Below are 21,279 nucleotides of genomic sequence, written 5' to 3'. Positions count from 1 at the left end.
AGATCTTTTCTCTGAATTTGGCACCACATATAGACTTTCACTTTACCTTGTCATTCGTTAATTTGCAAACAAGAGTGCTTTCACTTTAACTTTTCATGCCATATTTCCTAGTATTCACAAACTTAACAAATAAAATTTGTTAGTATTCGCCATTGTTCAGGTAAGTTGACATATTTTATGAGTCACATATTATTCTAAGTCGATAAGTGTTGATATCATTATATAGAATTTTTATTTTTAATTAAAGGTTTTGAGTACAAGTCTTAAGAATAAAAATAATCCTATTTGATAACTTTTTTTTATAAGACTTGCTCGAATTCGAATTAGTTAAAGCTCACTAAGAAAAGCTCTTTGTTGTTGACAAAATTAAGAAAAAAGAGTATATGAATAACTTTTTCCCAACTCAACACAAACGCCACTGCACGTCACCACACTTCTCCACTCCCACAAGCAACCACAAAAACCGGGAACCACCCATGCATTCCAACGGGCCCACAGAATCTGGCCCAATGAATCAACCAAACGACGCCGTTGCATGCCAGAGCGGGTAAAAGTAAAACCGCTATCCTCAGCAAGTCATTAACACTACAGCGTTACCGGTTTTTCCGGTTTCTTTATCTCTTCACCCAAAGATCTTCACTATATAAACCACTCTCTCTCTCTTCGCTCGTTTTTCGAGACAGTTTTCAATCATTCTCGCCGGAGCTCAGACGTTATCTTCACCGATCTCACATCTCTCTCCGTCTTTTGATTCTGTAAGTATTCCGAATTTCACCTTTGATTTTAGTTTTTTGATATAACGCTTTTTCTTTTCTCCACTCGATTTGTTGATCGGATTATTTGATCGTTTTGATTTAATCCTTAATCTGATTTTGCTTTATTCGGTATATTAACAAGTTGCGTGGGTTCAGCTTTCGGATCTGTATATGTACTTCTGCTGTCGGCTGAAAGCTTGTATATTGTATTTCTTCTCTGTTTATATGATTCCGTATCTGTGACTGTTCCTGTTGTTTAGTTGCTTATGATTCTATCTCTGTTGTGTAAAATGCATACGCTTTTTCGCATAATTAGAATTTTGTTAGGGTTTAGAAAAGCACATCCATAGATTAAAAAATATAGGTAGAGGGCTCTGCTAGTGAAAGTTGGAAAGTGATAAAATTTTCTTCGAGTTCCTCTCTTGATTGTGTTGGCAGTTTGCATGTTCCAAAGGTACGAGATATGGTTCCCTCTGGAATGAATATGACTTCAGAGTTATCAAGCAACTTCCATAAGACTAAAAGATGTAGTAGGTTTAAAACCTTGTGGTTTGATGTTCTCAATGTTGCAAGTGCATGTGTTTATGAGACTTCTCAGTTCAAAGCTTAGGAAACAGTGGTGGAACCACATGCAAGAAAGGGAATTTAATTTGTTGGAAAGTTATATGCCTAAAGAGGATAAAAGCTAGTAATATTTTTTTATAGATTTAAAAAAAAACGAATCCCCTTAACATAAGAGAAATATAGGTTCAAATCCCGCATGTCGCGTTTTTATACTTTCTTGTATCTCCTTGTAAGAATTCCTAGCTCCGCCTCTCTGTAAAGAGTTACTTGATGTCATACTTTCTAATTTCATCGAATTATTTTTGGTACCAGAAATTTGTAGAAAAATGTCTTAAGAATTTACTATTAAAATTTATCATATGTGCCCTCATTATTTCTTAATTATTTTCTGTACTTCCTTTGGAATAAATTTGTTATTCAAAGTGCGTTAGCTCTTAAGCTCTGACTTCTATTTGTTTTCTTTTTAAGTTTATTTTGTTCCAATTTCCGAAAGATGGCTAGCAACGAGGAAGGGGAGGAAACTGCTCCTCGTGGAAATGAGTGGGAAGTTGTGTCACTTACACAATCAGCATATGCTGCTGCCCCTGGTCCAAAGCAGGTTGATCCGAATGATGATAATAATAGTAGTGCAGAGTATGTAGCTGAGACTTCCCAGGCAATGTTTATGTCTGGTCACTTTGTCTTTCCACCAAGCCAGCATGAGAATTTGCCGTTGGAACCCGATGTTAATGAGATCCGTGATGAACAGGGAGGTGAAGATGCTGCTCCAGAACTTGTTGCTGATGAAGGGGGTAAATCAGATGTTTATGAAGGAAGTACAAAAACTAAAGGTGCGAGCACTCCGGGATCTCCTGGTATTCAATTTATTGGTGAAAAGGGTAACCGGTTATTTATTGGTGCAGAATTTGAAGAAGATGCTGCCCTGCAAGGCTTAAGTTTGGTAGACAAAGAGCAGAGTTTCCTTGGTACTGCTAACTATAGTTCATACCAGGGTGAAGAACCCATGGATCTCTCAGCAACAACAGAGGAAACCAACGTGCATGCAGAACCAGTTGAAATCTTTTACCAGGGCTTAGACTCAGGCATCTCAAATTTGCCAAAGGCTAAAGATGAAGATGATGATGATGATACAGCTAACCTTCCTTGTCAAGCATGGTGGAAAAGAGGGGCTGCTTCCCTTGTGGCCCATGCGAAAGACGCAAATGCATTCTGGTCTATTTTCATTGCTGCTGCTGTTATGGGTCTTGTGATTATTGGGCAGACGTGGCAGCAAGAAAGGTGGCAGGTGTTGCAAACAAAATGGCAGGTTGTCCATGGTGAGGTGAGTTGTTGCTGTTTATTGAAGAATAATTGAAATTTTTATCCCTGTTGAGTTGAAAATTCCATCTTTGGGTCTGAAATCTGAAATTGCTTGTGAAGAATGCTGAAAACCCATCTAGAGTCACTTTGTAATAACTTTACCCACCAGCTACCGTATTACAATACCTTCTGAAGAGTAGTGCTTACGTAATTGCAATACTTGCCAATTCTCTGATAGGTCAAAATCCAAATCCAGGGAACTTTCTAGCGAACAAATATTCTGATTGAGAAACTAAAAGAAGAAACACAAGATTTACCCAAAATAGCTGGATTTAAATAAGATCCAACTGATAAAGATATCTTCACCTAGGCTGCAACTTAGTCAACATTCTCAAATGAGCTTACTAGATTTCTTCCCTCCTCCCTCCTCAAGCATTCAGTCGTACCTCCTTTTTCTCATATGTTGGCCTATACTTGCACACACCTTTAAAATTAACGTTCTCCCTTCTGGTTTCGATGATCTGTACAGGTCTTTGTTTCATTTGTTATGTAAAAAGAACTACATTTGAAATGGATAGTTAGGTGGCAACTCTAGTTTTTATGTAAAAAAACTTTCATGGAGCACATCCTTCTCTCGTTTTCACAAGGGCATCTCACAATTCTCTCGTGACCTACTTTTGGCAAAAATGCAGTTGCTAATTTTTTCTCTTGGTGGATAACAACAACAACAACAAAAACAAACCTAGTGTAGTCCCACAAGTGGGTCTGGGGAGGGTAGAGTGTAAGCAGACCTTACCACTGCCTTTAAAAAGGCAGAGGCTGTTTCCGGTAGACCCTCGGCTCAGGGAGGAAAAAGGGAAGGGCCAATAACAAGCAAAACCAATCTGACAACCAAAGCGAAAATACAAAACTAACACTAAGTTATGCAAGCAGAAAACCGAAACAAGGCAGCAACAAGTAATAACATCAATCTAGGAATAAAAAGAAGTACCCGAAGGAAACTAAGAGATGTATCAAAGCTTATGTGACAAACAAGGACAACACTCGGCTACCTAACCCTCTACCTTTATTCTCAACTCCACACCTTCCTATCTACGGTCCTGTCCTCGGTCAACTGGAGCAACGCCATGTCTCGCCTAATCACCTCACTCCAATACTTCTTCGGCCTGCTTCTGCCTCTTCGTTAGCCCTCCAACGCCAGCCTTTGACACCTTCTCACCGGAGCATCAATGCCTCTCCTCTTAACATGCCCGAACTATCTAAGTCTCGTCTCCCGCATCTATCCTCCACATGGGCCACACCAACCTTGTCCTGGATAACTTCATTTCTAATTCTGGATAACTTCATTTCTAATTCTATCCAACCTGGTATTCCCGCACATCCATCTCAACATCCTCGTTCAGCCACCTTCATCTTTTATACATGAGAGTTCTTGACTGGCCAACACTCTGCCCCATATAGCATAGTCGGTCTGACCACCGCTCTATAGAACTTACCTTTTAAGTTTTGGTGGCACATTCTTATCACACAGAACACCGGAAGCAAGCCTCCATTTCATCCATCCCGCCCCAATACGATGTGTGACATCCTCGTCGATCTCCCCATTTCCTTGTATAACAGACCCAAGGTACTTAAAACTTTTCTCTCCTAGGTATGACTTGTGAAACAAGCCGCACGTCTTCGTCCACTACTTGAGTCGCGCTACTGAACTTGCACTCCAAGTATTCTGTTTTGGTCATGTTCCACTTGAAACCTTTAGACTCCAGGGTCTGCCTCCAAACCTCTAACCTCTCGTTAACACCACCTTGCGTCTTGTCAATCAGTATAATGTCATCTGCAAATAACATGTACCACGGTACCTCCCCTTGAATGTGTGGCGTCAACGCGTCGATTGCCAGGGCAAACAGAAATGGGCTAAGGACTGACCCCTGATGCAACCCTATCACAATCGGGAAGTGTTCGGAGTCCCCACTCACTGTCCTCACCCATGTCTTAGCTCCATCCTAGCCCTAATGTATGCATCAGGAATGCCACTAACCTCCAAACATCTCCACAACACCTCCATCGACACTTTATCATGAGCTTTCTCTAAGTCAATGAACATCATATGTAAATCCCGCTTCCTCTCCCTATACTGCTCCATCAAGCTCCTAAGAAGGTGAATGTCTTTTGTAGTTGAACGCCCCGGCATAAATCCGAATTGGTTCTCTGAGATAAACATAATCTTCCTCACCCTCCGTTCCACCACCATCTCCCATACTTTCATAGTATGACTCAATAGCTTGATACCTCGATAGTTGTTGCAATTTTGGATATCACTCTTGTTCTTATATAATGAGATCATCGTACTCCATCTCCACTCCTCAGGCATCTTTTTCGTCCTAAAAAGGACATTGAATAATCCAGTTAGCCATTCCAAGCCTGCCCTACCCACGCTCTTCGAAAATTCCATCGGGATTTCGTCTGGCTCGGTCGCTTCTGCCTCCTCAACTTTTATACGGCTACAATACCCAGTCCTGACGACTCTTGGATTGTTCTAAGTCACCCAGCACAATGTTCCTATCCCCCTTTTCATTCAAGAGTTTATGGAAGTAAGTCTGTCATCTCCAATGAATAAGTGCCTCGTCCAACAATACTATACCTTCCTCTTCTTTGATGCACTTTACTTGATCCAGATCACGGACTTTCCTCTCACGCACCTTGGCTAGCCTGTACAGCTTCTTATCCCCTCCCTTGCCTCCATCTTCATACAGGCGTTCAAACGCGGCAGTCTTAGCCTGCTAACTTCGCTTCCTTCTTAGCCACCTTATACCTTTCCTTGTTCGTCCTCTTCTCCTCCTCGTCCCCGCTCTCCAAAAACTTCAAATATGTCGCTTTCTTGGCTTCTACTTTACCTTGGACCTTGGGGCTCCACCACCAATCCCCTTTGCGGCCGACAGGTAGGCCAATACCTCCGTAGCAGCCTCCCTAATGCAATTCGCCATCACGGTCCACATACCTCTCGCATCCTCACAGCTCCTCCATGCCCCCATAGCCAACAGCTTATCCCCTAACTCCAGGGCTCTATCTTTAGTCAAAGCTCCCCACTTGATCCTAGCTAGACCATGCACAACCCTCTTTCTTCGCTTCCTTATAATCTCCAAATCCATGACTCGGAGTCTAGGAGCTTATGCTGGATCGTGAGGTTCTCACTCGGAATGACCTTGCAGTCCGCGCACAAACCTCTATCAAATCTTCTGAAGAGTAGAAAGTCAATCTGGGTCTTAGCTGCCAAACTCTGGAAAGTAAACAAGTGCGCCTCCTTCGGGTAACTAGAGTTAGCTATCACCAAATCAAACGTCTTTGCGAAATGCAGCAGCGAAATCCTAACTCCAAAACCAAAGCCTCCATGCACATTATCATAAACCCCAGATGCCGCCCCAATGTGGCCACTGAAATCCCCTCCTATGAAAAGCTTACCCGTATGCGGTATGCCACGCACAATGCCACGCACAACCTCATCCAAGTCCTTCCAGAAGCACCTTTTAACCTCCTCGGCCAAGCCCACTTGGGGTGCGTACGCATTAATCACGTTTAAAGTAAAGCCCCCAACAACTACCTTAATGTTCATCAGCTTGTCCCTCATCTTCCTAACCTCCGCCACTAGCTCCGGAGGTCCCTCTCAACCAAAATGCCTAGCTCGTTCTTGCCCCCCATGCGTCTAGAGTACCATAGTTTAAACTTGTCTATATCCCGTGCCTTATCTCCCTTCCCAAGCTATATTGATCTTTCTTTTATGGAGAATCTTCGCTAACTCTATGAACTTCCCCGTCAAGGTCCCTACGTTCCGGGATCCAACTCGCAGCCGATGCACCCTTACCTTCCATCCTTACCTCCCACCCCTACCCCAGAGAACCCCTCCGAGAATATGATCTTACCCTATCATCGTTCAATATAGCCATTATAATCAAGACACACTAAGACCTCGAGAGTACAACCCGAAACTAAAAGGCACAAAAGTAAGAAAGATAAGTAAAACTAAGAACCCTAAACGATGCTAATAGGCCCAAAAGCAAGTATAAGAGGACTAAGCAATACGAATGAATGAATGAACAAACAAATGATCTAAACAAACAAACGATCTAAACAAATAAACCACGGATGAAGCACAACAATTAATAGAGAATACACTAAGAGCAAAGAACAAATTTAAACAAAATCTAACGAAACAGAGTGTAAACAAACAAGAACGTTGAACCCGGTACCGTCGTCGAATATTTGCCCAGAGCTGCTGCGTGTCGGCTTAAGAAGCGGGTCCGGTGGTTCCACACGCGGCGACTAGTCCGGATCTCGCCGGAGTCGGGCTGCCTTGATTCACACCTGAAAAAGAAAAAAAAAGCGCACCCCCACGCACGCACTTTGGGAAAGGGTATGAGAGGAAGAGAGAACGGCCAAAAAGAGTAGAGGTGACAGTCGTCGCCGGCGTCCCGCGTAGTGAAGACGAAAAATGACGGGAAAGAAAGAAAAAAAGAAAAAAAGGAGAGAAGGGGTGAGCGGGATGTGGGGAGGGATGACCAGGGATGTGGGGTGGGAGAAATGGGGGAGAACGGCCAGAAGGAGTAAAGGTGACAGTCGTCGCCGGCGTCCTGCCGGTAGTGAAGAAAAAAACGACGGGAAGGCAAAAAGGAAAGAAGAAAAAAAAAGAAAGAAGGGATGAGCGGGATGTGGGGAGGGGTGAGCGGGGATTTGGGGTGGGAGACAGTCGTCGCCGGCGTCCTGCCGGCAGTGAAGAAGAAAATGACGGGAAGGCAAAAAGGAAAGAAGAAAAAAAAGAAAGAAGGGCTGAGCGGGATGTGGGGAGGGGTGAGCGGGAATTTGGGGTGGGAGAACTAGGGGAGAGGGGACTTACCTTTGGGGTGGGAGAACTAGGGGAGAGGGGACTTACCTTTGGGGTGCGGGTGGTCGTTGGCGGCTGTGCTGGTCGCCGGCTGTTAAATGGCCGCTAAGGCTTGGTCACACAGAGAGAGGACATGCGCGGGAGAGAGATTGAGGGGTTCTTGTAGTCTATAAAAATCTGGTTGACTGGCTCGGAATAAATAAACTATTTTGTAGTTCTTATAGTTGATTCCAGCGGAGACAAAAATTGCTAGGTGATTTCTTCTTATCTGCCTATGCCTTAGCCTTAGCCTTGGTAGGCAAAGCTACATGGTGCCTGTATTGTCGGGATGTAGTAGGTGCTCCGTGGAATAGTTGAGGTGTGCGCAAGCTATCCTGGACACCATCGTTATCCAAAAAATCAAAAATAAATAAAGGATCAAATATTCATAATAGTTTCACTAACTCCAATGCCCTATATGGAATGACAAAATTACTTTAACACAGCTCGCAGTATGTTGTTTCTGAATATGGTTCTGTCTTGAGTCTGGAAATTCATGTGTGCTATTAAGTGAACCTGAATCAGTGAATCTGCAGAAGGTCTTTCGACTTTTATTGATCTTCACCCCTTGTCCTATGGTTGATTCTGCTTGTGGGATTTCCATTGTTTGTTCTGGGAGGATTAAAGCTTCCGCTTGCTGCTTTCTTTGGTCTAATCAATAGTAGCTTTTATAATCAGATTCGAGAGACTTCAATCACACAAACAGCTAAGTGATAAACTGGGATTCCCAGGGTTACAAAACCTTTCACTTATTGTGGTATAGGAGAATATTAAACTCTGAAAGTCATCCACATACGTTGTTAGTTCCGCTTATGTTTCTTGTCGTCAGATCAATCATCTTGGCTCTCAGAAATGCTAATTCCTCTCCTACCTTTACTCTGTTTAGTTGCATTCTTGGCCCGCTGATCTGTTTTTCAATGTTGACAGAGGATTGGCAGGATGTTTGGTCCACTATCTCGACTGAAAGATGTGATTGTTGGGGGTGATCGCCGTGGTACCTTTATCAGAGGGAGTGCACCAGCTCAACTTTAAGATGATGATGACGAAAAGGAGTGAATGAGGTAAGTCCTGTGTACTTGGCTTGCAAGGTTTTGCCTTTTGGTGTACCTGATTTACTTGCTTTTGACCAGGGCCTAATGCGAATATCTTATGGTTTGATGGGGTTGTATAAGCATGCACCTGGGAGTCTTGATTGCTGGGTTATATTCGGGAAGTTGCAGCAGCCCTGTTGTAATGTTGATTCCCACGCTTGGCACTGTGCAGCTTAGAATTTAGCTACGTTCTGAGAACTAGTCTCCAGAACTTTATATGTTATACAATTGTTCTCCAAAGGTTTAAGTTGTCTACTGTCTAGTTTTGCTCTTTTGAGGATTTCAGAAGAGTTCACTGTATTATTTTCATAATCTAATTTTGAGAAGGGTTAGAATTGTACTGTCACCTTGTACATATCTGGTGTCAGATGGATTGTTGAATTTTACGTATAAAGTTTGCTGGAATAGCTTCTGCTTACAATTACAGTCTTTATGAGTCCATGAGTGATTTGTTAAAGCGAGGGGAATCTGTTTTGTGTTCAGATTTATTGGGTTTAACTAGTAACAGCTGCATTCGCATCTCCCGTCTTTCATTTTTCTCTCCAGTTCTTCCTTTTCTGAAATTTTTGCTTGTGCTAGGTTATAAACTTTAAATAACATTTGCCCAGTGGACGGCTGCTGTTATTATGATTAAAAATTCATTGTAGTAAACCTCCTAAATTTGCAGTGCTTGGTCTTTCCTTTTCCGATGTCCTATATTAAATTGGATTTTTCGTCTCGCCAAACGAAACCTTCGTAAGTGGCGTCTCATAAACGATCACCTGATTCGAAATTGTAAGAGCATAGTTCTTTTTCTATTTTTAGGCGTAAAAGCTCCTGTTTGTATTTAATTACAGATATGAGAATTTGAGTTTATAATGTTAACTTTATTGTCTCTACATCACAACCCCTAAGTTAATAGGATCAGCAAACAAATACGAAAAAGAAATCAGAGGAAAAAATGGCAGTAGCTATCTAGAATATTTCCTACATAAATACAACATTCGTCTATTGGATTATCAACAATTAACTTTGGATCCGAGAGGGGGAATTTTGTGCAAATTCTTATGTTATGTGATTGTATAATTTATCCAAATTTTGCTAGAGTATTCTAATTTCTAAATGATACGAGCAAATATAGCGAAGATAGTTTTGTTATTCAGTTAAGTTCCTTGACTTGCATGAATATAATTATTCCACGATTAAAAAGCAGAAAGTGATTCGCAGTGTTATAGGTTTGAATCCATCAGCCCCCTGAAGAGGCCACAGCCACTTAAGGAGTACTAAACAATAAAAATTATCACATTAAAACCCCCTTAAACCCCCTTTAATACGAGCGTCAATATAGTTCAGGGGAGTTTTGGGGATACCAGATAGTTTAAGTAGGTAACCGACAAAAAAGTGATGGTATAGACAGATTTTAGGCTGAGTGAAATAGCCACGTGTTCTGCTACGTGGCACGTTTTCTAGACAATTAGGAGCGTGGACTAGACGCACCTCTAAGAATGTAATGAGGGGGTTTTAATACGATCGTCAATATAGTTCAAGGGAGTTTTGGGGACACCGGATAGTTTAAGTAGGTAACTGACAAAAAAATAATAGTATAGGCAGGTTTTAGGCTGAGTTAAATAGCCACGTGTAGTGCTACATGGCACGTTTTCTAGACAATTAGAAGCGTGGACTAGACGCACCTCTAAGAATGTAACGAGAGTGTTTTAATATGAAGGGCAATATAATTCAGGAGGGCTTTGGGGATACCGGATAGTTTAAGTAGGGAACCGATAAAAACTTGATAGTTTAGGGGATTTTAGGGTATTAATTCAAAACTCTATTCTGTTGTAACATTAATTTGACGTAAAGATCAAATTTTAATATTTGAAAGTTATCACAAAACCTTGACCCAAAACATTGTAAAGTCATGGGCTTCTTGGCGGGAAAAGTTAGATGTCATAACCTAGGGCTGATGCGAAAGACTTCAACTTCTCCTTCAACTCCGTTTCTCCCTTCACCGGCCACCTCAATATTCCGGCCGATTTCGTTTCTTCGACTACCCGCTAATTCCGGCCTGTTACTTTACTGCTGAACCAAGGTTCGTCCTGAAATGCATTCACTTTGTTTACTTACTTCAGTTTTCATTATTCAATTTATGTGGGATTCATATGCAATATAGTTGTTTCAGTTTCTAAAATATCTATATTTGATAATGTTAGGGTTTTGGTGGCACTGTGATTGAATGATTTATACTGCTATTTTTGAATTTTCCAGGATTTTGAGCACATTGTAAGAAATGGGTGAAGAGGGAAATCCACAAACTCCGAGAAGAGCCACTAGATCATCATTGTGTAGCACACCGAGTCCTAAAATTTCGACAGACAAGTCAAAATCATGTAATCAACAACCTTTAACAATACGTTACCTTGCTTATCGAGACGAATCATCAATTAGTTTAGATGACTTGATTTCTAGTTTACCAGGCAGGAGCGCACAAATTATCGAATTGTTGCGCCTTTTGGGCCCCTTGGATTCTCCAATGTTACCATTGTTTGTATATGGGGGTGCTTCAACTGGGAAAACAAGTACAATTCTTCAGATATTTAAGCACCTAAAGCGTCCGTTTGTTTACTGTAGTTGTATAACATGTTATAGCCCAAGGATACTATTTGAATCTGTGTTGAACCAGTTATCGCTTCATAGAAGGAATGAAAGCAATGGCTATTCGAGTGCTAACCGCTGCGAAAAGCCCTCCGATTTTGTAAATCTTTTGCAGGGTGCTCTTCGTAGTGTGGTAGATAGTTTGAAGGGGAGCATGGCGAAATCAACCTCAAAGAAGTCAGTTGGATGGGCTAGAGGGAAGATGGTTTACTTGGTGTTTGATAACTTGGAGCTTGCTCGCGAATGGGACAAGAGTTCCAATATATTACCGCTTCTTTTTAAGCTCTATGATATACTGAAAATGCCTGAAGTGGGTTTGATTTTTCTCAGTAATGCCTCACCTGACACTTATGTCTCGGACACTGGTTATGTAGAACCTATTCCTGTTTATTTTCCTGATTACACCGAGGATGAACTTCGTCAAATCTTAATGAAAGACCAGGGAAGCCCAAAGCTATATTCCTCATTTCTTGAGTAAGTCTGAAATTTTCAATTTAATTTTCATCATTTTGGTGGCTTTATTGCGAATTCCACTTGACACACATTCTTTACTTATTTTAATACAGTGTGGTGTTGAGGCCATTTTGTCGAGTTACTAGACGAGTTGATGAACTATTGACTCCCTTCTCATCATTATATCAGATATATTGTGAACCTCTGGATGATTTAGGCACTGTTCCAAATGAAGATATGAAAAGAAAACTATTTACTCATCTTCAACCACATATTGGGCCATCCCTGAATGACACGTTCAAAGTTGGAAGCAGGCTGTCTTCTGAAGCCTTAGCTAATAAGAACAAATGGAAAGGCATTGCCAAGAAAAATGGAGTTTGTGAATCTTCTGATGAGATAGACTTTCATATGTCTGCTTGTGCCAAATACCTTCTCATTTGTGCTTTCCTTGCTTCAAGAAACCCAGCTACCCTTGATGCATCGTTGTTCGATTCAACTGGTGGTGCCAGTAACCGAAAACGAAAGAGAAAGTAAGTAATTCTGAAATCGGTTCTTCTGATATTGCTGTTTATTCTACTTCCCTTTATTTGGTAGACAAATTGCTTGAGTTGATGGCTTTCTTTGCATTTACATGAGTGCTCTGGGCGTACCTTCATATTTTCTTAAATAAAGCACAGAACAAATATCGTAAGTTTTTGTTGGGTGATAGTTGGAATACTGGAGCTAGTTATTACTGAAATACTTGGGTAAGATAAATTGGGCTACTTGACATAGGTATCACTGGAATAATCAGAAGTGAAAATGAGAATTTGCTTCTTTATCATCCTGTTTATCATTGAAGCCAATTAGTAGGAAATGTTTTCCTAATATTTTGAAGCTTTAACGTCCTATTCCCTCATTCATGAGAGCTCTTAAGGAATTATAAGTCTTGAAGAAGTGGCGATGTTGTCCGATGATTGGTTTGTTAGCGAATCTTTATTGGCATTTGAAGTGTTGCTACTTCTTATACATCATTAATAGCCATTAAGAATTTGTATAAAACTTTTATTTTACCTGCCTGGTACATGTTGAGCTCAATCCCTTTTAAAGTTAAAGTGATACTAACTTATCTGTTGTGAATCATATTTTAGTTGCCTTTGATTATCTGACTTCATTTGCCCTTACACGTCTAAAGATATGATCTCTGTTTTCAGGAGCTCGGAGAAGTCGATGGAGAAAAAAGAAACTGCAGAACAGGAATTGCTCTTGAAGGGACCAGGAACGTTCCCCTTGGAAAGATTATTAGCCATATTTCAGTGTATTGTATCAGTTGAAGAATGCTTACCTGATGAAGAAGCACAAGAAGATGGTGGATTGGAAGGAGAGAGTTGGACTAACGGACTATTGTCTGATGTTCTTTTGGAATTATCAAGTCTGTGTAATGCTAATTTTATCAGCAAAGGAGGAAGTTGCCCCTTGGAAGGCGCTAATCGGTATCGATCTATGGTTTCCGAAGATATGGCTCTTAAGGTAACCTTTCAAAATCTGTTTCCATAATTGTTTAAGTAAAAATGGCCATACTTTCAGAAGCTGTTCTTCCTTTCCCATTGTGGTTTATTTTGTTTCTCAAATTCTGCAGGTCGCAAAGAGTCTAAAATTTCCCCTGTCAAAGTATTTATACAGAGGATGATATACAGGATGTTCCATTCGTGTAATGAAGCCACTCATGTTAATATGATTTTGCATGTCAAGCAAGAGCAATATGATGCAGCCAACAAGGTGATGTCACCTAACAAACCCTTGTGGCAGGGTGAATGTACGACTAAGATTCTAGTTATGTCTATCACGCTTTTTTGTATACTGAGTGGCGAGAGGCTAAGTGGAAGTTGATTGGGTGGACTCCATGAAGGACAATTAAATATTTTAATCCATCGAAATAATTGACTAACATTGAACATATGACAATAAGCAAGTGATTATTTGCTTTCTGTGAGTTTTCCTGTATAAGAATCTAGCTAGTCCATTACTTTACCAGCATTAAATGATTCGAGTTCGATTCTCTTTGAAATCTTTTTATTTCCTAAACATGATCACTTACACCTGCTGTAACTGGTGCTATAGAATCATGAAGCACGGATATTTTGCCGGAAGGTACTTTTGTGGTCTTCCAAACTAACCCCCTTGATGGCAACCCGATATTTCCATTTTTGAATACTTCTCTAGAAGAATAGTTGAGGTGCGCACAACTCTTGACTACACTGTTGACATCAAGAAGGTGCAAGGACGTCTGGAAATTGCTAGGTACTACTTTCTCTGGTTTGTTCAATGTGAATCTTAAAAATACACTGTTGATTTTGGAATATAAGGTTTCTCTCATGCTGCTCTATGGACTAAAAAGAGTTCCTAAGAAAAGGGGATGTTTTCACTTTTTTTCATTGTGGGGACGGTTCCATGGGACTCGGTATTTCTTGATACTTTCTTATTACACACTATATGCTGTTCCCTCTGGCATTTCCTGGGTGATACCGAGGATAGTTTGTGGTGTCTTAAGAAAAGCTAGAAGTTTAAGAGAAACTCGCAGAATAGATCAGGGGAGAGTGTGATCATGCTGCATAAGTAGTCCTAATTCGGAAGGAATGCTAGGAGGTCCTTTGAGGGACAGGAAAACTCAATGACTCAGATCAAGAACCTTTTTTTGTTTTCCCTTATATATATTTTGTATCACGTAGCAAATTCCGTTTGTGTAGATGATTGGATGGGCTTTCTTGATGCAAATTGCTTTCTCTATAGTGCTCGCTCTGTAGCTTGCATATTAGGGTTCTCCCTTTTTGTCTAAACTCTTTTATTTATCGTAAACAAAAGATAGTTTGTGCATGTATTACTTCATTATTATTAAGTACCAGCATTAGAGACCTATGTACGAGGGAGAAGTATTATTTCTAATTGTCCCTGGCGATAAGTGACAAGAAGACTCAATTCTGTCAATTCACTCGGCTTGTCTTAAGATATGGCAGTTCCTCTTCTCATGGCAAATGAAATTTTAGTAGTAGTAACAGTAAGATTTTTGACGGAGTAAACAAAGTGCTAACCTTTGTATAATTGGATTTGTTTCTTGTTGACGTTTCCTGATTGGTAAAGGAACTATAGCCTAAGTTACATTGATCAGTTCTTTTCTCAATGTACCAAAAAACTACATTAAGAATTTCTCAGGTTCTTTACATACATTAAAAAATTAGGAATTTTTTTCACGTATTTGTACGATTACTCATATATACCTGTAACATAGACTGCTGCAAAGTGTAGGGGCTGTGTTGCCGGGTTCATCTGAATCCCTACTAAATTTATGTGTAAAAATGTATCAAATTACAACAAATAGTAGGTTTGAAGTGTGAACCCAAAATTTAAAAAAATTGCATGAGTTGAATATTAAAAACCTTAAAGGTTGAAACCATATAGCTTAAATTTGGATCCGTCTCTAGCTAAGCTAAGTGTGTGCTTCTGTATGTATAAGAATGTACTTAATATTTCTTTATAGTCTATTAGCATTAGAAGGTTCTCAAGGATATTTAGTTTATGTAGTCTCTATTAGCATTAGAAGGTTCTCAAGGATATTTAGTTTATCACCTAAATTATTAGTAGACAGTTGCACCAATCTTAGAAAATTTTGCTGAAAAACTAGTAAGGAATTTGGTGGTGTGATTTATCCAAATTAAGATATGCTACTCAATTGTTTGTCATTAAAAAAAAAAGGTTTAAAAGAAGAAATTGGGCGTTGACCTGAAGTAGCATTTGATGCCTGTAGATCTATCTTGGCTTATTGCATTTGTAAGAGAAAGGCTCGATTTCCCAATCAATCGGCTAAGGTTTCGTAATTTTGTACTGTTCGAAAAACCTGTTTACTTAGACTTTTGTTTTCATTCCAGAAAACCATGGCTGTCTATATATGGTAGTTGACTTTTGCCCCTCTGTATCATCCTACATTCAAGAGAGTCAAAGTCAACTCCTGCCATTATAATAAATTTTATTTTCATTTATTATAGTTACTGACAGTGTTAAATTTTTTACTCCTTCCGTGTATGTTAACCGGTCGCAAGTATTTTTAATTTGCCAAATTAGGATAAGTATAAGTAGGAAAATTGATATTGTATAGCCGCTTTCAAAATAATAGCTGAAAGAATGAATATTCTTTGTATATATATATATATATATATATATATTTCTGCCTTTATATCAATGTATATCACAATAAAAATATTGTATTATTTGTATCACAGTGTATAGCACATCGGACATGTGNATATATATATTTATGAATGTTATATACAGGAAATATATAATTTTATATACTTTTGCGGCTAATGAATATAAATAATTTTGGCCGCGGGCTAAAAGTAATCTTTGCCCATATAAATAGCCACATGTTGTTGTAGCTCATCTTAATCTGATAGTGTAAATTTTTTTTAGTTAAGCACAAAACTTAAACTTACTATATTTTCAATATTAATTATCTACGGTTTAATTTATATACATTGATAGTTTGCGAGTAGCCCCTCCGGGGTAGGGGTAGTACACTCTACTTTCCACCAGACCTCACTGATGAGACTTTACTGGGTTGTTGTTGTTGTTGTATCCCACTTTTTATGAATAGTTGCACTTATAAATATCTTTGAGTAAATGTGATAATGCAAGTATATATAGAAGTTCTTTTTGAGCCGAGGGTCTATCAGAAACAATTTCGGGGTAGAGGTAAGGTCTGCGTACACTTTACCCTCCCCAGACCCCACTTATGAAATTTTACTGGGTCATTGTTATTGTTGCAAGTATATAGAAGTTAAACTCATTATCAAAATATTAATTCTACTGGTAAAAGGGATAAACATAAAAAAAAAGGAAGGCAATAAAAAAGGTTGATAGAGTCACGTAACGTGAAGTACTTAGCCATAAATTTGTTGGTGGCAGTTCGTTCACCGAACCCTTAACTAGCTGCATGATCACATCCCCATGTTCCATTTATGGGTTGTTATACTAATTCTTAACCAAATTTTTGCAACCAAAAAACAAAACAAAAGCACATAATACTTCTCCATAAGTACAAACTTTCCAATCCTTTCTCACTTCCCTTTTATCTGTTTTTCTCTTTCTGCACTACTACTTTCTCAACTAATCTCATTTACTTCATTTCACCACCCTTTAGCTTCCTTCATTCAATGCTTGAATTTAAAGAGCAGCTCCTTTTCTCTGCAGAATTAGTTGGGGAGCTTTTCATCCCAACCCCCTACCCCCCCACCCCCCACCATCCTCTATTTGTATTTTTCCTTTTTATTGCCCACTGTTAAGTTTAGGCTATAGTGGTTTTACTTGATGTCCTTTTGCTACAAATCTTAAATATTGTTTTTTTTATATGCATTTATTGTGTTTGCCAGAAAGAAAAAAAATTAGATGGTGAAATCCAAGAAACAGTCTGGCTCTTAGTTATTGCTCCTCAATTCTACTTCAACTACTATTATTTTCCTCCCCTATAAATTCCCTTTTATTCTCCTTTTCTTTTGTTACATCTCATAGTACTGTCTACTCCACTGAGTAGTACTACTGGCCATTTTTCTTCTTCTTAAGTTATATTCTTCATTCTCTCAAAACATGGACATTGCCATAGCTTTGCTTTTGTTTACTGCCATAACTTGTTATCTTCTATGGTTCACTTTCATCTCAAGATCTCTCAAGGGTCCACGTGTCTGGCCCTTATTGGGCAGCTTACCGGGCTTGATCGAGAACTCGGAGCGTATGCATGATTGGATTGTGGACAACCTCCGCGCGTGTGGTGGCACGTACCAGACATGCATATGTGCTATCCCATTCTTGGCCCGGAAGCAAGGTCTCGTGACTGTCACGTGCGACCCGAAGAACTTGGAGCATATTTTGAAGACCCGATTCGAGAACTACCCGAAGGGTCCGACTTGGCAAGCCGTTTTCCACGAGCTGCTTGGCCAAGGGATTTTTAACTCTGATGGTGACACGTGGCTGTTTCAAAGGAAGACGGCAGCACTTGAGTTCACGACTCGGACCCTACGCCAAGCCATGGCTCGATGGGTCAACCGAGCCATTCAGCTTAGGTTCTGTCCAATTCTTAAGATGGCTCAGCTTGAAAACAAGCCGGTTGATTTACAAGATCTTTTACTTAGGCTCACTTTTGACAACATTTGCGGCTTGGCTTTTGGCAAGGACCCGCAAACATTGGCACCCGGCTTGCCGGAGAATACCTTCGCTTCGGCTTTTGACCGAGCCACGGAGGCGTCGCTGCAGCGGTTCATATTGCCAGAAGTTATATGGAAGCTGAAGAAATGGCTTGGGCTAGGAATGGAAGTCAGCTTGAACCGAAGCCTTGTACAGCTGGACAAATATATGTCTGACATCATCAATACACGTAAGCTTGAGTTGATGAGTCAGCAAAAAGATGGAAACCCTCATGATGACTTGTTATCAAGGTTCATGAAGAAGAAGGAATCCTACACGGACAAGTTCTTGCAACACGTGGCACTCAATTTCATCCTAGCTGGACGTGACACGTCATCGGTCGCATTGAGTTGGTTTTTCTGGTTGGTCATACAAAATCCAGTAGTTGAACAAAAGATCTTACACGAAATATGCACGGTCTTGATTGAGACACGTGGCAGTGACACGTCATCATGGCTCGACGAGCCGTTAGCTTTCGAGGAAGTTGATCAATTAACCTACTTGAAAGCTGCATTATCTGAAACTCTCCGGCTTTATCCGTCGGTGCCGGAGGACTCAAAGCATGTGGTGGTCGACGACGTGCTGCCGGACGGAACATTTGTTCCGGCAGGTTCATCAATAACATATTCTATATATTCAGCTGGAAGAATGAAAACTACATGGGGCGAGGATTGCTTAGAATTCAAGCCAGAAAGGTGGCTAACCCCAGATGGTAAGAAGTTCGTAATGCATGAACAATACAAGTTTGTGGCTTTTAATGCTGGTCCAAGGATATGTCTCGGGAAGGACTTGGCATACTTACAAATGAAGTCGGTGGCGGCAGCAGTGTTGCTCCGCCACCGGCTAACGGTGGCTCCCGGCCATAAGGTGGAGCAAAAAATGTCGTTGACTTTGTTCATGAAAGACGGCCTTAAAGTTAATCTTCGTCCACGAGATCTCACACCATTAGTGGCTAGTGTAAAGAAGGAAAGAGAGGTCCAATTAGTCCAAAATTTGCATGGGGACAAACATGAATGTTCATAATGGGGAGAGGGGTAGGAGGGTGGTTGAGGTGGTTTAAAGAATGGTGTCGGCAAATATTGATTGCAAGGAAGCTATAGTTCAATTATATTTGCTTATGGTGGTTATAATTCTCACATGAATGCTCAATTATGGCAGCTTTTGTCATAAAGGAGAAATGGTGGTATATTCATGATTTTTAAGGTACATCTCATTCATTGTGGGAAAAACTTTTTTTTGGGTGGTAGATGGTACAACAGGAATGATTTTGAGGTTGAAGAGGAGGGAGATTACTCAATAATTTAGTAGTAATAAGTTGTACAAGTACTAGCTGCACTACTTTTCTTCTTTTAATTATTCTATAGTAAAGCTGACCCCTTTATTTGTTCCTTTTACGTTGTTTTGTTATTCCCCATAGAATTCTTTTGTATTTCTACTTTTTTTCACAGTCTCACTTTTGTCTGGTATGTTAATTCTTTTGTATTTCTAGATCTTTTCACAGTCTCACTTTTGTCTGGTATGTTAATTCTTTTGTATTTCTAGATTTTTTCACAGTCTCACTTTTGTCTGGTATGTTAATTCTTTTGTATCTTGTTATTATTTTTGAATAACTAATGGTGTTTGTTTTGTTTCTTTGTTTCTGACCTCCTGTCCCACAATTCATTTTAAATGCTTAATGCTCAATAGCAAAATTAGAAAGCTGGACCATTGATCAAGCATAAATGGGACCTAAAGCTTTTCTGTAAAGCCCTTTCTTAGGTTGAGATTAGTTTTGGAAGATCGGTTACAATCAAATTGTTAACTAACCTAACTGAATTGCTTAATTCAATTTCCTTTTTCCAGAATTAGTGACATTTGCAACTAGGAGTTGAACTCTAGCTGTCACAAATCTTTCTCTCATTTGAAGGTGAAATTCGTTGAAATGGCAAGTCTCATATTACCTGGAATCGATTTCCAAGAAAACGCAAGATTTTAAAGTCTAGGCGATGTTTCAAGGGGTTGTTACAGAAATAGTCGGTCAGATTCACTATTTACTTTTTTTAGCCGATATATATAGATTATACATTGATTATATACAGTTACATGTATATATTATACATGAATTTTACATGTGTTACACATCCACTGGCTATTTTTAGTCTAGAAAGGAATTTTTACCTCCTGTAGCAAAGGTTAACACCTTATTTATTTTAAATAAATACCATTTAAAAAAATTATATTCTATAGATACCTTTTAATGTTTATAGCAAAATATCTAATTTAGGTTACATCTTATCCCTAAGCCACTAAATACGCTATTCTATTTTCTTTCTCTCTCTACTTTGATACATGCCATTCTCTTTCCCCCATTCCCTGAAGCTATTAAAATCAATTGGGGTGCTGGTGCTAATTTTGCAATAGGAAAATCAAGAGCAGGAAAAGGAGACTACGACCCACTTGGTTTAAGCAATGAGGAAGTTAGGGTTTCATCAATCTCGTCCGTTCCGTTTGCTCACCTTTTCGATATTTCTTAATAAAAAACTGTAGTTGTTTATTTATTGCTTCACTTTCTTAATTGTTGACTATCCTCCCCAGACCCCACTTGTGGGATTCTACTGGGCTGTTGTTGTTGTTATTGTTGTTGTTTCTTAATTGTTGATAGTTGGTGCAATCTCATGGCTGGTGGAGGAAATTTCCTTCATAGAGTTATTTATTATGTCGCCAATGAACTGGGGAATAAAGAAGAGGCTAATTAAAAGGGAAAAGAAGAAGGTGAAAAGGAACGTTATTGTTAGAGTTGCAGCCCCAGTGGTTCAGGGTTTTTGCTCGACGGCGGATTCGCCGGAAATTAGGGTTTGTTCTTGAACAAAGACGACGGAGTTTGGGGCTGAGCAACTTGATTTTCTGTTAATATATTTCAATGTATTTTCATGTATTTATTGTGTTTTTTGTCATTGTAATTCAATGTATCTCGCTGTATTTTATGTATTTCATTGTATTCACTGTCTTTTTTTTCATTGTATTTTAATGTATCCCGCTGTATTCTATGTATTTTCATTGTATTCACTGTTTTGCTATATGTCATGAATGTATTCATATATTTTTTTAATTAATATAATTTATGTATTCAGATGTATTATATAATTTCTCTGAAGATTGCTATGTTTTTGGGGTATTTTTCGGTTTAGAATCTTTTTTATAACTGGAAATACAAATTTTGTGTGTTATAATTGAGTTTGTTGAGTTATATTAGGAGTCTATTATGTTAATTGATTCACTTTCCGTTTAAAAACAGTGTAATCCCCTGTTTTACGCCGTGAATACTGTCGAATACAATAATCTGTCCAGCTGTAATCCCATGTTTCACGCCATGAATACAGTC

The 21,279-nt window shown here is 39.5% G+C and overlaps 3 protein-coding genes across 4 annotated transcripts; all 3 read left to right on the top strand.

Moving 5' to 3' along the window:
* Nucleotides 600-9,106, top strand: LOC109242900 (ATG8-interacting protein 1-like). 2 transcript variants are annotated; one of them, XM_019409869.1, is made up of 5 exons: nucleotides 603-755; nucleotides 1,788-2,149; nucleotides 2,222-2,640; nucleotides 8,461-8,594; nucleotides 8,664-9,106. In XM_019409869.1, exons 2-4 carry the CDS (start codon nucleotides 1,813-1,815, stop codon nucleotides 8,563-8,565), a joined length of 861 nt encoding a protein of 286 aa, XP_019265414.1. In that variant the 5' UTR covers nucleotides 603-755; nucleotides 1,788-1,812; the 3' UTR covers nucleotides 8,566-8,594; nucleotides 8,664-9,106. The 2 variants fall into 2 exon arrangements, with proteins under 2 accessions (XP_019265352.1, XP_019265414.1); XM_019409807.1 differs by having other exon boundaries at nucleotides 600-755; nucleotides 1,788-2,640.
* Nucleotides 10,510-13,790, top strand: LOC109242820 (origin of replication complex subunit 5). Its single transcript, XM_019409713.1, has 5 exons — nucleotides 10,510-10,692; nucleotides 10,869-11,729; nucleotides 11,822-12,238; nucleotides 12,902-13,217; nucleotides 13,327-13,790. The coding sequence occupies exons 2-5, from the start codon at nucleotides 10,891-10,893 to the stop codon at nucleotides 13,375-13,377; spliced, it is 1,623 nt and encodes a 540-aa protein (XP_019265258.1). The 5' UTR covers nucleotides 10,510-10,692; nucleotides 10,869-10,890; the 3' UTR covers nucleotides 13,378-13,790.
* Nucleotides 17,005-19,463, top strand: LOC109242742 (cytochrome P450 86A22-like). Its single transcript, XM_019409622.1, has one exon. The coding sequence runs from the start codon at nucleotides 17,325-17,327 to the stop codon at nucleotides 18,939-18,941; it is 1,617 nt and encodes a 538-aa protein (XP_019265167.1). The 5' UTR covers nucleotides 17,005-17,324; the 3' UTR covers nucleotides 18,942-19,463.

The sequence above is a fragment of the Nicotiana attenuata genome, chromosome 1 (assembly GCF_001879085.1).
Source record: "Nicotiana attenuata strain UT chromosome 1, NIATTr2, whole genome shotgun sequence".
NCBI lineage: Eukaryota > Viridiplantae > Streptophyta > Magnoliopsida > Solanales > Solanaceae > Nicotiana > Nicotiana attenuata.
This window is presented reverse-complemented; position numbering and strand designations above follow the sequence as displayed.